This window comes from Theobroma cacao, chromosome 6 (assembly GCF_000208745.1).
Source record: "Theobroma cacao cultivar B97-61/B2 chromosome 6, Criollo_cocoa_genome_V2, whole genome shotgun sequence".
Lineage (NCBI taxonomy): Eukaryota > Viridiplantae > Streptophyta > Magnoliopsida > Malvales > Malvaceae > Theobroma > Theobroma cacao.
This window is the reverse complement of record NC_030855.1, coordinates 13,086,589-13,099,458: the sequence shown is the minus strand read 5'-3', so window position 1 is coordinate 13,099,458 and position 12,870 is coordinate 13,086,589. Positions and strand designations below refer to the sequence as shown.

Genomic DNA, 12,870 nt, shown 5'->3' with positions numbered 1-12,870 from the left:
GGCTTAGCACATATTGGGTTAGAATTTATAAGTCAAGCTTAACTAGCAATATGCTGACCATAATGACTCTAATTTCATCAAATAGTTAAAGAAATAAAAATAATTATTAAATAAAAAAGTTACTTTGAGGCGATCATTAAAAAATTTATATAATAAAAAATTTTAAAATTTTTGGGGACATACTGGGTAAAAGCCTAAAAACCCCTTCAAAACACTTTAAAATGATAATTTGGTCCCTCTTATTTCAAAATTATGTTTTTGGTCTCTTGACTGTTAACACCGTTAGTCAATAGTTTAAAAACATTAGATCTAAAACTACATAAATTTTTTTTTTTGAAAAGCAAACTACATAAATATTTTACGACATAATACTCCTTAAATTATTTTTTTTAATTTAAGCATATTCTCTTTTTAAAAAAATCTGCTTACGTTCTCTCAAAAACCTTAATAAAAAAAAAAACTTAAAAAATTTTAATTTGGAGGCTTGAAAATTTGAAGTTGTATTTGGTTTGAGAAGCATAAACTTTTCTCCTGAAGTAAAGTTTATTGTCATCAAACTATTTTTTTCTCCAATAGTTTGAGATTTTTTTCATTAAAAAGAATATATTTAAAATAAATCTTTTATTTAATTATAGATATTTCAAATTTAATGATGTCAGGTCTAGAGATTAATTTCTTACTCATGATTACTAATTTTGTTGAAAAATTTTTGCCTAAATTTTGTTCTTTGAGATTAGGGTTTAGGGTGACATAAAAAGAAGTTTCAAGAATTTTCTTCTCTGCAAAATATAGAATTTTATTAAGTATCAAAGTGAGATAAACCACCGCATTTACAAATCCTGTTCTAGAATTTTATTAAGTTTTAAGTTTTTATATCAAAGTGAATTTTATTAAATTTTGAAAGGAAACATGAGCAAATTTTTTTAAGAGGGCATTTGTATCCTAAAATATTTTTATAGTATTGGATATAATTTTTTAACCTATTGACTAACGATATTACGAGTAAGAGATCAAAAATATAAGTTTGAAACAAGAGGAACCAAAGTGTTCTTTTGAAATGTTTTGAAGGGTCTTTTTGAATTTTACCGTAAATATACTACCCTTCGCCCTTGATACCATATCAAATGTAATGAACTTCATATGTAGAGATAATAAAATTATCATGGAAGAGACAAGGAGCTTACTTTGATATCATATAAAATTTACAGTTGGGCCAGTCCCGTTCTATAGTATATGAATTTTATGGAAAGAAAAATCTGATTCCTCCCCTTAGGTCCTGCATTCAAGGGGAAGAAATATTTTGGTAGCCCATGCTTTGTGTGGTCAGCTAAAAATCAAATCAAGTTCCAGATTTCCTGCAAATAATAATATAAATTCAATTGGTTAATTGTAACCTGGATTGTCCCTGTGGCATGCACATATAAATGCAACTTCTTCATATCTTCCTCCGGTCTCTTGGTCCCATTCCCTTGCTCTTACTGCACATGTCAACGATAATAAACTTTAGAATTATTGCCGACCAACTAGGAATAGAAGCAAAACAAAACTATTAAACTAATGGAATGAAGGCAAACTCAATCAAAATTCTCACTTGCCATTGCACATGGCTGGCTTGGGATAAGATCTGAATGTTGCCTTTTTTTTTTCCTTTTAAGTTTTACATTATTTGATTCTGATGTTTTGCTGTTAATCCCCCCACGAGCAACCTATGGATTAGAAATTTGGCTTGACAACCAAATTCAAATCACATCAAGGGTAGTCTTCCCCTTAGCCATGTGCCTTTCTCAAAAGTATTTTGGTCATTTTAGCTTATATTATGTGTTCATTTGTTTTAAAATATATATATATATATATATATATATATATATATATATATATAACATCCAAAGGAATAATTAGACCTCAAGTTGAAATTGAGCTTGAATTAAATAGAAAATTTTTTTTATTAAAAGACAGAAATAGCCCTTAACCGACAATGTAACAGTGTGTCGATATATCCATGTGGTTTTGAGTAACTTGTCCTCAACCTCCACCAGAAGAACACCAAATCTGGAATCCTTTTTCACATCCATGCATGTAATTTACGATTCATTATAAAACCCCAAGCAATTAATACTTCTATAGTTAGCTCCCCTAATTTATGGAACCTTATATGCATGCTACATATATAAAACAAAACAACAAACTATATATATATATATATATATGACAAATATATACATTAATTCTATATTTCTTCCCCAATAATTAAGCCATTTGGAGTTTTCTATTCAAAAAAAAATTACCTAATTTATGTTATAGAGGGTGAAAACGCAAATAAAGATTCTAAATTTAAGTTCTTTTTATTTGAAAAAAAAAAGTAAAATTCGAAATCAATTCTTTAAAAAAAAATATGTACACCTATGATTGAATCAGATATTAAATACAAAAATTTAGAGATTAAAATATAATAAGGGAACAAAAAGATAGTTGTAGTGGCATTCATGTAGATTTGCTAAAACTTAATGGCTTTGTTTTAGACCTAAGCACATAAAAGACCACACTGCCCTCTCGTGATTTCCATCCAAGATCATCTCAACTTCTCTCTTGCTTTCCCTCCTTCCCCTCTCTTTCTTCCTCTCTGTTTCCTTCACAATGCAGACGATCAGCCTGCTCTTATTGCTAATTTGCGCCACTTGTCGCATTGCCTCATCCATCAAAGATGGTAAGCTCTCGTAAATCTTTGCTAACTTTGGGTAACCCTTGGTTCTACATTGGCTTATGTTATTTTTGCTAGCTAGCTACTTGCAAAACTTCACTACCATTCTATACATTATGTTTCACAAGCTTAAAAAGATTTTGATTCCAAGAGCTAGCAACATTGCTTCTCCATGGAGGTGTACTCACCTTTTATGTGCAAACAAACTTCAGTTTTATTTCTTTTACTACAAATAGTTGAGCTCACAGAGTAAATGTATGAATGTTTGTATCCTAAAAGCATATGCTACTTGAAAACAAAAGACTTAAAGAGTGTCAACGAACTGATTTCCAGTCTAATTTTAGTAAGTGGTCTCGCCCTAAAGCACTCTTTAGAAATGACCCTTTTTAGATATCCTTTCCGGCCTATGGTGTAGGAGTTGAACAAAGCCTTTGATGCTCATAAAGAATACTTCATCTACCGGTAAAGTTCTCACGGCTTAGAGCAACAAATTTAGCTTCTCTTCATATACTATGATTTGGGGTGCATTGCATACCTGTAACATTTGTCTTTGCATTAATTGACAGTCATGGCCTCACATGCATCGTTCCATAGTTTCATAACTCTATTTGTTCCTGTTGAGAAGTTTGTTTCGGCTTATATCAGCAGCAGCTACCATTTGGTGTGTAATTTTACCATGAATTTATAGTATGATTTAGGCTGTGATAATCTTTTTTGGCCATTATGATTTAGGCTGTTTATATATGCTACATGGAAGAAGTAGCATTCCCTCTCTTCCTAAATCAAGCTTTAAGGTTCAGCTAGCTAGTTGGCTCCTTGACATTGATCTAACTTTTACGTTGCCCTGTCGGATATTTAGCTGGTATGAATTAATGATTTGGAGGCTGCTCCCCCTTGTTTAATAGAGATATTCTGGTTCAATAAATAGAAGATTTGCTGGCATATAAAGTCGAATGATTGTAAGACAAACGTAAATTAATTTGCAGGCTATATATATATATATAGATGTGCAGCCTTCAGCCACGTGAAACCCAGAGAGATCGGTTCGCAGTTTGCACGTTTTCCATAGCACCTAACAAGCATGCATTGGCACTGACAGAGGCAGACATCAGTCCTCACAAAAAAACCACTATGCCATTCCCCCTTTAATTTACTTGCATTTATTTAACATTGTAATTACCAGAAGCAATTGTCATTTTCAAAGGACTACATTGATCATTGAAGTGCATGTGCATGGTTGTTGAATTCATGAACTGCAATAAATATTATAGGCAAAAATGCAGACAACTTTTCCTTTAGAAGGAGAATCTCAACCTGTTACATAGGCCACATGCATTAAATCAAACCGTCAGGATTAGTTTCCATAGGGAAAATCGTTTCCTAGATAGTGGTTGTGGTCCCACGTAGATACTTTTGGTTGGCCTTGGATCAATCCTCGCGATCTGCACCACTTGGACATAAAAGAATCTGGAGATGAGAGCATCCTGATTAACATTCGTCATTCAATGACAGCTGAAGGATCTCGATCTAAATCTAACATGTCAGTTTTGTCATATACATTTATATATATTGATCACTTCAAATCATGTCTAAGTAATTTGAGCCATGTTTTTGTGGGTCCAAGCTGAGTAATTGTCATCCTTCCTTCTTTTCTCACATGGTCTTTTGCACAGAACATGTGATGGCAATGGATCTAATTGATTCCATAGATATGAAATGCTAATGGATCTAAACTTGTTTCGATTGAAAACTGTTTAGGTTTATTGCCAAATGGGAACTTCGAGTATGGACCAAAACCATCAGAAATGAAAGGAACAAAAGTGGTGAGCCCCAAGGCTATACCCAACTGGGAAATCTCAGGGGTTGTAGAGTACATCAAGTCAGGTCAAAAACAGGGTGACATGTTGCTGATAGTACCCGAGGGAGCCTTTGCAGTGAGGTTAGGCAACGACGCCCTGATTAAGCAGACGATGAAGGTGATTAAGGGCATGTTTTATTCCCTAACCTTCAGCGCGGCTCGCACATGTGCTCAAGAGGAACGATTGAACGTGTCAGTTTCACCAAACTACGAGAAAAATGACTATGGTTTATTCCCGATTCAAACAATGTATAGCAGCAACGGATGGGATTCGTATGCATGGGCTTTTCAGGCTGATGAGCCTCTCATTGAGATTTCAATACATAACCCAGGAGTGGAAGAGGATGCAGCTTGTGGCCCTCTTATTGACTCTGTCGCATTGAAGACCTTGTACCCTCCCAAACGTACCCCTGGTAAGGACATCCAATCTTTCAATTGGACCCACCATTGATAATGGTTGAATAACTTGTTCGATTCAAATATTTGCAGCCAACCTACTAAAGAATGGAAATTTCGAAGAAGGCCCCTACATCTTCCCAAATACTTCATGGGGAGTCCTGATTCCACCTCACATTGAAGATGACCACAGTCCTCTTCCAGGCTGGATAATTGAATCCCTGAAAGCCGTCAAGTACATCGACAGTGAACACTTCTCAGTTCCGGAGGGGAAACGTGCCATCGAACTCGTCGCCGGAAAAGAAAGTGCCCTTGCACAAGTGGTGAAGACCACAATCGGCAGAAGCTACGTCCTCTCATTCACTGTCGGTGATGCGAACAACGCATGTGAAGGTTCCATGGTCGTGGAAGCTTTTGCAGGCAAAAACACCGTGAAGGCGTCGTATCAATCAAAGGGCAAAGGGGGCTTCAAGAGGGCTATACTTGCATTCAAGGCAGAGTCGAGCCGCACTCGAATAATGTTCTACAGCACGTTTTACACCATGAAAAGTGATAACTCGGGCTCTCTGTGTGGACCGGTGTTGGATGATGTGAAGCTGCTGAGTGTCCGAAAACTGCATCATGTGTAGAACAGTTATAAACAGTTGCATAGCCTTTTTGCAACAACGTGGTTTGATCCTTGTTTTAGGAGGTTAGGATTCATGTAACAAATTAAAGCAAAGAGGGGGCTTAATTGAGGGAGTCGGCCAATGTTATATTTTATGTATCTATCTTTCTTCATTAAATTTAAATGGTATAAGCCCAGTTCTTTTTTCAAATTAAGTTGAACCCTTTTTCCACTTGGGACTATTTCAATGTACTGTTTCTACTTAAATAATAATAATAATAATAATAAATAATATAACTAAGAAGTATGAAGTTAGATTTCAAATTGATTGGATTAACAAGATGCATGCATGTCTTTCCTTTGGGAGGATCCACTGAAAAGTTTTTTTTTTAAACATTTTGAAAGAGTAAAATTTTTAAAAGCGAATAATGTTTTATACCTCAACTAAAAAAATTACTTTAACTAATGTAAAATGTTTTAAACTCGAAAATGACGTAAAATTTTTTTCACTTGCCTTCTCTTCTTTGGAATCCATTGCATAAACCTTGAGATCATATTATTATAATTATTTACCAAAATATCCATCAGTACTGATGGAGAGAAAGTTGTAATCTTGAATACCAGTACTAATCTTGGTTATCCATCAGTTCCTGAATAAAACTCATTTCGCAAACTTGTAGCCTTGGTTATACCAATTCTTTGTTCTTGGGTTTGGTAGAAACTCTTGGAGAGATGGTTTGTGTGTTGGGGTGGGAGTAGACTAAGTAATTTTGTATACGATATGAACACAACATAAGTTTAATCGAGGTTGAATTTAAGTTAATCGTGCTTCGTATATTAATCGTGTCGACACAATTAAAACACGAATAAATCATGTTTTAACCATGTCAAACTCCCATAACCTGTCTAAAACACCATTAATTAATCATGTTATCGTATACTCATATAACCTATTTATTTAATCAGATTCACATATCATATAAACACGTTTAGTACATGATTAAGAACCATTTATTTATTCATATAAATACAAATATTTTTATGATGATTAAAATTTATTGATATTGAATTTTATTATATTTCATAAATATTATGATATTTATAATTTTTAAATAATATAATTGTATTTTATTTGTACATATTTTAATTTAATCATTTAAATCATGTTAATTGTATCAATCGTGCAAACAAGTTATAAATTTTATAAATTTTTATCGTTTTAAGGAAACCATTTCGTATAAAATTTTACCTAACATGTTTAATAAACATATTAATAGTGTTGTGTTACACGTTTATTAAATATATTTATATACGTGTTTAAGATTCTAACACAGTTATAAAATTTTAAACGTATTATAAAATTTAATTATATTCGTGTTTACTAATATAACTATAAATAACTTATATTTACACGACACAATTAAAACACAAATATACAATTTACCAAGTCTAGGTAGAAGGGGATACAATAATCTAATTCCAAACTTTACACAAAAATAATCCGTATATGATTTTCGCATTTAACCATAACTTTTTTAAAGTTGCAAGTTTGACTTTTTGACCATCTATATAGTTCCATGCAGTTAATAAGTTCATGCAAACTTAAATTTCATATTAAAAAAGCATATAGAAATACATTTGGCATAATATTTGAGATAACATCAAAATTATTTTAAAAAATTCAAATAATTTTTTTATTAAATTTTAAATTAAATAAACACTTATAATTAACTGACTAAATATCATATATCAAAATGTTACATATCATTTTATACCCAAGTGACACTAACAAAAAAAATAAAAAATGTTACATAATTATATTATTATATCACATCATCATCTATTATGACATGTTAACATATCACATTATTACATAATATAAAATGACAAGTGACATTTATTAATAACAATTAATCAATCATTAATTATAAAAATTCATTTTGTTCAAAATAAGAGTACAAGAATTGATTTAACATAATAAAAGAATAGAGACTTCTTTGAATATTCCTGAATATTTCAATAACTTTTTTAACTATTAAGTCAAATATTTTTTACATCACAGCATCCCTGTTTGCAATCAGCAATAATTCAAGTCTTGCTGGCAAGATCTTTTGCAGGAAAAAGCACTTAACATTTAAAAGTAATATTTTGACTATAATAATTGATCACAATTTTAAAACTGATTTTAAAATTGCTAATTCAGTGAAGATCACCAATGATAACCGTAAAAAGTCGTCTCACATAATAGAGGACGAGAGAAAAGGAGTAATAGCATCTCTAATAAATAAACTCTTCCAGAAAACCTAATTATATCATAAAAGCCATGAGCTTTGTCAAAAGATTTTTGGGTTATTTCCATTCATTAGGCTTGATAAAGCCCTGGTTTCACAGTGTCATTGCCCAAATTCAATGCCTCAAAGCCCTCAAATACAGTGATTCTGCGCATGGACAAAATTCTCATTAACGAGTTCTTGAAATTCTTGTTGTCTATAGGTTTCTTGGTAAACTAGCAAGATGCAAGACGTAATTATAGAGGGAAATGCTGCTTTATGGATAACTCTCCATCATAGAAAAATGGCTAAGATAATTGTTTCTGTTTGTAATACAAGCAGCATATTTTTCACCTTATTAAAGAATATAACTGCAAAGGAGATCTGTCTCCACAATATTTTAGCAGTCCAGGCCATCTGATAACACAGAACAAATAAAGCCTAGGTGGTCTAATGAATTAATCATTACCTATCTATCCCTTCTCAAATATAAATAAGTAATTACATATATAAAAGAGATCAATTGACGACATCAAGCACCAATTTTCGAGATTTAAAAATTGACCATTTCAACCGCCTGTAGTAAGCTGCTTGGAGAAGTGCAAGAGATAGCACAAAAATCCACTTAAAACCCATCTGTGTAAAATCTCAAACCAAATGGAGTTAGGAAGTAGATACCTTATAACTCCCAAAAAGATCTACCACCTCAGCTTGTATCTCAAACAGTATTGAAATGGCAAATAAAAGAAAAAGGAAAAAAAGATGTCTCACATACTTCAAGATGAGAGATTCTAAGTATCTCTACTCAATTCATTTATTAGGATTGCATCTTAAAACAGTAAACTAAAAAGTTAGTTCTATGAGCATGCTTAAGCTGAGGTTTTGTGGAGATTTCCTACAGCAAGAATCATATAAGCAAGTTATGCCAAAGCTCAATCATCATTATCCAATGGGATGATCTTCACTTTTCAAACAGGATATATCCATGTAAGAGAATCAAAGGCCAACAGTCAGGGATCTAGTATAACTGTATAAACTTGTGCCTTGTTGATGATCATTTTAATAAACCATTAGCAGAAACTTCAAGTATTAAAACCTCGATACAGGGGAAAACAAGATCCAATTTTGTAAACTACTTACCAGTTTTCTCTCTTCCATTTCTGGCTCAGCAGCCCAGGCTAAAAATGTCACCACGTCCTTCCCCATCTGCACCAACATTGTAAAAAGAGTATAGAACACTTGTTTTAGCCAGTGAAGCTTGTAGAATCATTTACAACAGGACAGTTATGAAGGTTACTTGGGCCTCTGTAGCTGGGGTACCATCTTCATATTCGACAGCACCATCATTCAGCATTTTTGGCATAGCTATTGCACCACCAGGAAAGTAAGGGTTATAATGCAACCCCTCTCGAATCTACAATGGAAGAGTATCATACATCACGCATTATACAGTTGTTAAAAAGTGAGTGAGAGAGGCAGAGATACAGAGAGTAAAAGTATGGCATCTGAGATAAGATCATAATTATTATTCATTATTCTTTCTTTTCATGCAGATTTTAACTGTTTCTTGTCATCAAACTAAGAAAGCATATTTTACATAAGTCTAACATATCATCTACTATGTTACTAATATTGACATAAGACTACCTCCCTAACCACCACCAACCTATAACCACTCCAGGAGAACCAGCCAAACCTGCTTTCTCACTTTTCCTTCCCTGCCTTTTATAGACTAACCATCCCAAGCAAACATCTTGCTTAGGCATGTAATAAGATAAATTATTAGCTTCTGAGGGATCTCAATTTTAGAGAAAATCATCAAAACATTACTGTTATACTAAACTACTAACAAAGCACATCTTTAAAACCTGAGCAACATTTTTGAAGCTGAACATGGCCGTATGACAATGCACTTGGCATGAAAGAGAAATCATATTTCAGATGTTAGTTCACTCTGTGACACTCTCCAGTTACATTTCATTTTATGCTGTGAATTGACTTTGACCTTTCAAAACTTTTTCTTCAGTCAACTCATTAATATGTACATATGCAATTGGAAGTAGAAATTACCGATACACCAGCAGGAGGATCATGGTAACCCGTTAGAAGAGCAAATACATAGTTCTGGCCATTATGACGGGCCTGAAAGGACAAGAAGTTAGATATTGAAATTTAAACTGGAACTTAAATGCCATTTTCATGAAATCAAGATATTAGAGATACCTTGGTGATAAGGCTTAAGTCTGGAGGATATGCACCTCCATTGGCAAACCTAGCTGCTTGTTCATTTGCATATGGCTGCGGAAAACGATCGCTTAGCTTACCAGGCCGGGTGAACATCTCACCCTCGTCATTAGGCCCATCAACTACTTCAATTTCAGCTGCCATAGCCTTTGTTTCTTCTTCAGTGTATGCCACACCAACAAGATCTCTATATGAGATTAGAGACATTGAATGGCAAGATGCACAAACTTGTTGGTAGACCTGGTGGCCCCGACGGATCCTGCTCATGTATAATTAATCCAAATTAATCAAATTGTAAAGAAAAATAGTGAGCATTCAGCAATCACTAACATACGTTTACATCACAATGATTAGATTATAGTGCTTAATCAAGACTATAAAGCATTTCTAAAAATCAGGCAGGAAACCAAACCCCACAAGAACTTTCTCCGAGAACACCAACAATTCATTGTTGCTGCAAACACATTTTGGGGGGAGGGGTGGGGAAGCAAGCAAATCAATAATATATTAGCAGAAATGAAAAATCAACTTACGAAGCATGGTCATATGAGCTGAGTATGCCTTCATGAGGCCAAGGATAGTTAGGAACCCCCAAACCATGTTCAGCCTCATCAGAATAAGCTATTGTGGAAAAACCCAAAAGCCCTGAGACACCTGTCCCAAAGAGTGCAAGCCATCTCAAAGAATTATTGCCGGTAGATCCTAGTCTATCTCGATCCTGCTTCACAATTTGGTAGGGCACTGCAGGAAGAGTCTGCCAAAAGTATTGTACTTCTATGTAAAACGAGAGTAAAGTTTCATTCCAGAGTAGAAAACATTCATAAAATTTTCATCTTTGCAGAAACAAAATTTATTTCTTTTTCTTTTTTATTCATATTTTTTGTGTTTAGAACTGTGTGCTAGTCGCACCCTGTCTTTCTAAACTGCTTCATATTTTTTCCTATTATATGCTGAGTATTAAACCCAGTTCCAAAACTTCTTGCTCATTCTGACACACTGAAGTCTACACAACCAAAGCACTAAACAGGTAACACTGACTTAGTTAAACCAAGTAATCAAAACCCCCAACTACGGTTATTCTAAAAACTTAATTAACCAATAACTAAAAATTTCAGGTGAGCAAGATGGAACATTAAATCACAAATATAAAGTAACAAAATAACAGATCCTTACTACAGAAAAGAATTACATAAGTAAATTAATACAGCGTTGTCTACTAAATATCCAACTTTTTTATTTGCATTTTGCTTTCAGAAGTAAAAAGAGGAAGCAGCAAAAGTGGTGACCAAATATAGCCTTATTCACCATTCAAGCCCGTTAGCTGAGTTTTGTGCACTAGAGTTCTAATCTTAGACAGCTCTTGTTTTCATTGAAGTGATAACACGTTCAAAAGCACCTTAAAATTCATTGATAATTTGAAAAAATAAAAAAAAGGGCCAATTTTTCCATAAAGCAATATTCTACTCTCTTTTGGAGTTTATTTCTAGTTTTGATTACATTTTAGTTTGGAAGAAATTCCATTGAATTCTCCCTTTTGTTAACTGAAATTTTTCACAATTTGCATACATTCCTAATTATATTAAATACATGACAAAATCACACTCAATAAATTTCAATTCCCTGCGAAATTATATAATGTATCAATAATTAAACCTAACAATTACATTAATCTTCAATTTTTTTTATAAAAGAAAAAGGGAAAGTGATGCAAATGATGAGAATAGTACCTTAGCATCGTGAGTTTGGCGAGCGAGCCTTAAAAGAAAGCTGAGTTTTCCATACCCTGATTCCAAATTCAAAAATTTTAAAAATTTGAAATCATAGAAAGAAAAAGATCATAAAATTAAAAGGCGGGCAAAGAAAAAGAGTAAAGAGGAATGAATCTACCTTGGATGCCGGTCCTGATCTTCTGGGCTAACCCTGTAAATAAGAAGAAAGGTGGAGGTCAAAATGGGAAAGAAGAAAAGTTCATAATGGAAACGTAAATAGATATGCAACATGTAAGAGAGAGAAGAGAGAAAAAGAACAATACTCATGGTTCTTGGAGGAGAGTGGACAGTGTTGGTTGCAGAACTGAGAAGAGACAAAAACCAAGGAAACGAGAGAAGGAGGGAGACACGTGTCCCACAGATTACTGGTGAAACAATGAACCGCTCATAATTCTCCCAGTCTCAAACGACACGTCGTCCTTTCTCTTTACTCTTTAGTAATTCTTTAGGTCATGTTTGGCTGGCCGTTCCCCCTCTACTCCTTACAAAATTTTATCCCCTTGTTTGGTTTGCTTTTGGAGAAAAAATAGCTATTCTTTTTTAAATAATTATTCTTCAAAATTAACAAAAGCTTGAAATAGCTAATATCACATTTTTTTATCGTATTAACTATTTCACACTCTTGCGAATAAAATTCAAATATTTTATATTAAAATGTTTTTTTTTATTTTTAAAAATTACAAACTTAAATTAATAAAATTAATAGTTTAGATTAAAATTAAAAAATTATTAATATTTTTATATTTTAATTATAATATATTTAAATTATAAATAAAAATTAATATTTTAAAATGTTATTTTTTATATTACTAAGTGAAATTTAAATTAAAAAATGAAAAATGCAAATAGAGAAAAATAAATCTTATAATAATAAAAAGGTTAAGTTATTAATTATATATTACAAAATATTTTGAATTCAGAAATTAATTAAAAGTATTAATATTTTAATCATAATAATATTTAAATTATAAATTAAATTACCAATTGTTAATATTTTAAATCAATTATAAATTATTAATATTTAAAAA

General features: G+C 32.6%; 2 protein-coding genes across 2 annotated transcripts; one reads left to right on the top strand and one right to left on the bottom strand.

The window, feature by feature from the left end:
* LOC18595779 lies at positions 2,545-5,770 on the top strand. The gene is made up of 3 exons (XM_007023884.2): positions 2,545-2,704; positions 4,457-4,969; positions 5,046-5,770. Exons 1-3 carry the CDS (start codon positions 2,635-2,637, stop codon positions 5,579-5,581), a joined length of 1,119 nt encoding a protein of 372 aa, XP_007023946.1. The 5' UTR covers positions 2,545-2,634; the 3' UTR covers positions 5,582-5,770.
* On the bottom strand, positions 8,088-12,237 carry LOC18595778 (cytochrome c1-2, heme protein, mitochondrial). Its single transcript, XM_007023881.2, has 9 exons — positions 12,106-12,237; positions 11,961-11,993; positions 11,801-11,856; positions 10,607-10,827; positions 10,053-10,332; positions 9,900-9,971; positions 9,127-9,243; positions 8,970-9,035; positions 8,088-8,465 (listed from the first exon to the last, which is right to left on the bottom strand). Exons 1-9 carry the CDS (start codon positions 12,107-12,109, stop codon positions 8,349-8,351), a joined length of 966 nt encoding a protein of 321 aa, XP_007023943.2. The 5' UTR covers positions 12,110-12,237; the 3' UTR covers positions 8,088-8,348.

What these genes read in the sequence shown, in the direction of transcription:
- LOC18595779 (XM_007023884.2), top strand. Translation starts at nt 2,635, where the DNA reads ATGCAGACGATCAGCCTGCTCTTATTGCTAATTTGCGCCACTTGTCGC. An exon ending in TGCCTCATCCATCAAAGATG is followed by an intron (nt 2,705 to 4,456) that starts GTAAGCTCTCGT and finishes AAAACTGTTTAG; the next exon opens with GTTTATTGCCAAATGGGAAC. An exon ending in CCCTCCCAAACGTACCCCTG is followed by an intron (nt 4,970 to 5,045) that starts GTAAGGACATCC and finishes AAATATTTGCAG; the next exon opens with CCAACCTACTAAAGAATGGA.
- LOC18595778 (XM_007023881.2), bottom strand. An exon ending in ACTTAAGCCTTATCACCAAG is followed by an intron (nt 9,972 to 10,052) that starts GTATCTCTAATA and finishes TTGTCCTTTCAG; the next exon opens with GCCCGTCATAATGGCCAGAA. An exon ending in AAATGGAAGAGAGAAAACTG is followed by an intron (nt 8,466 to 8,969) that starts GTAAGTAGTTTA and finishes GATTTTACACAG; the next exon opens with ATGGGTTTTAAGTGGATTTT.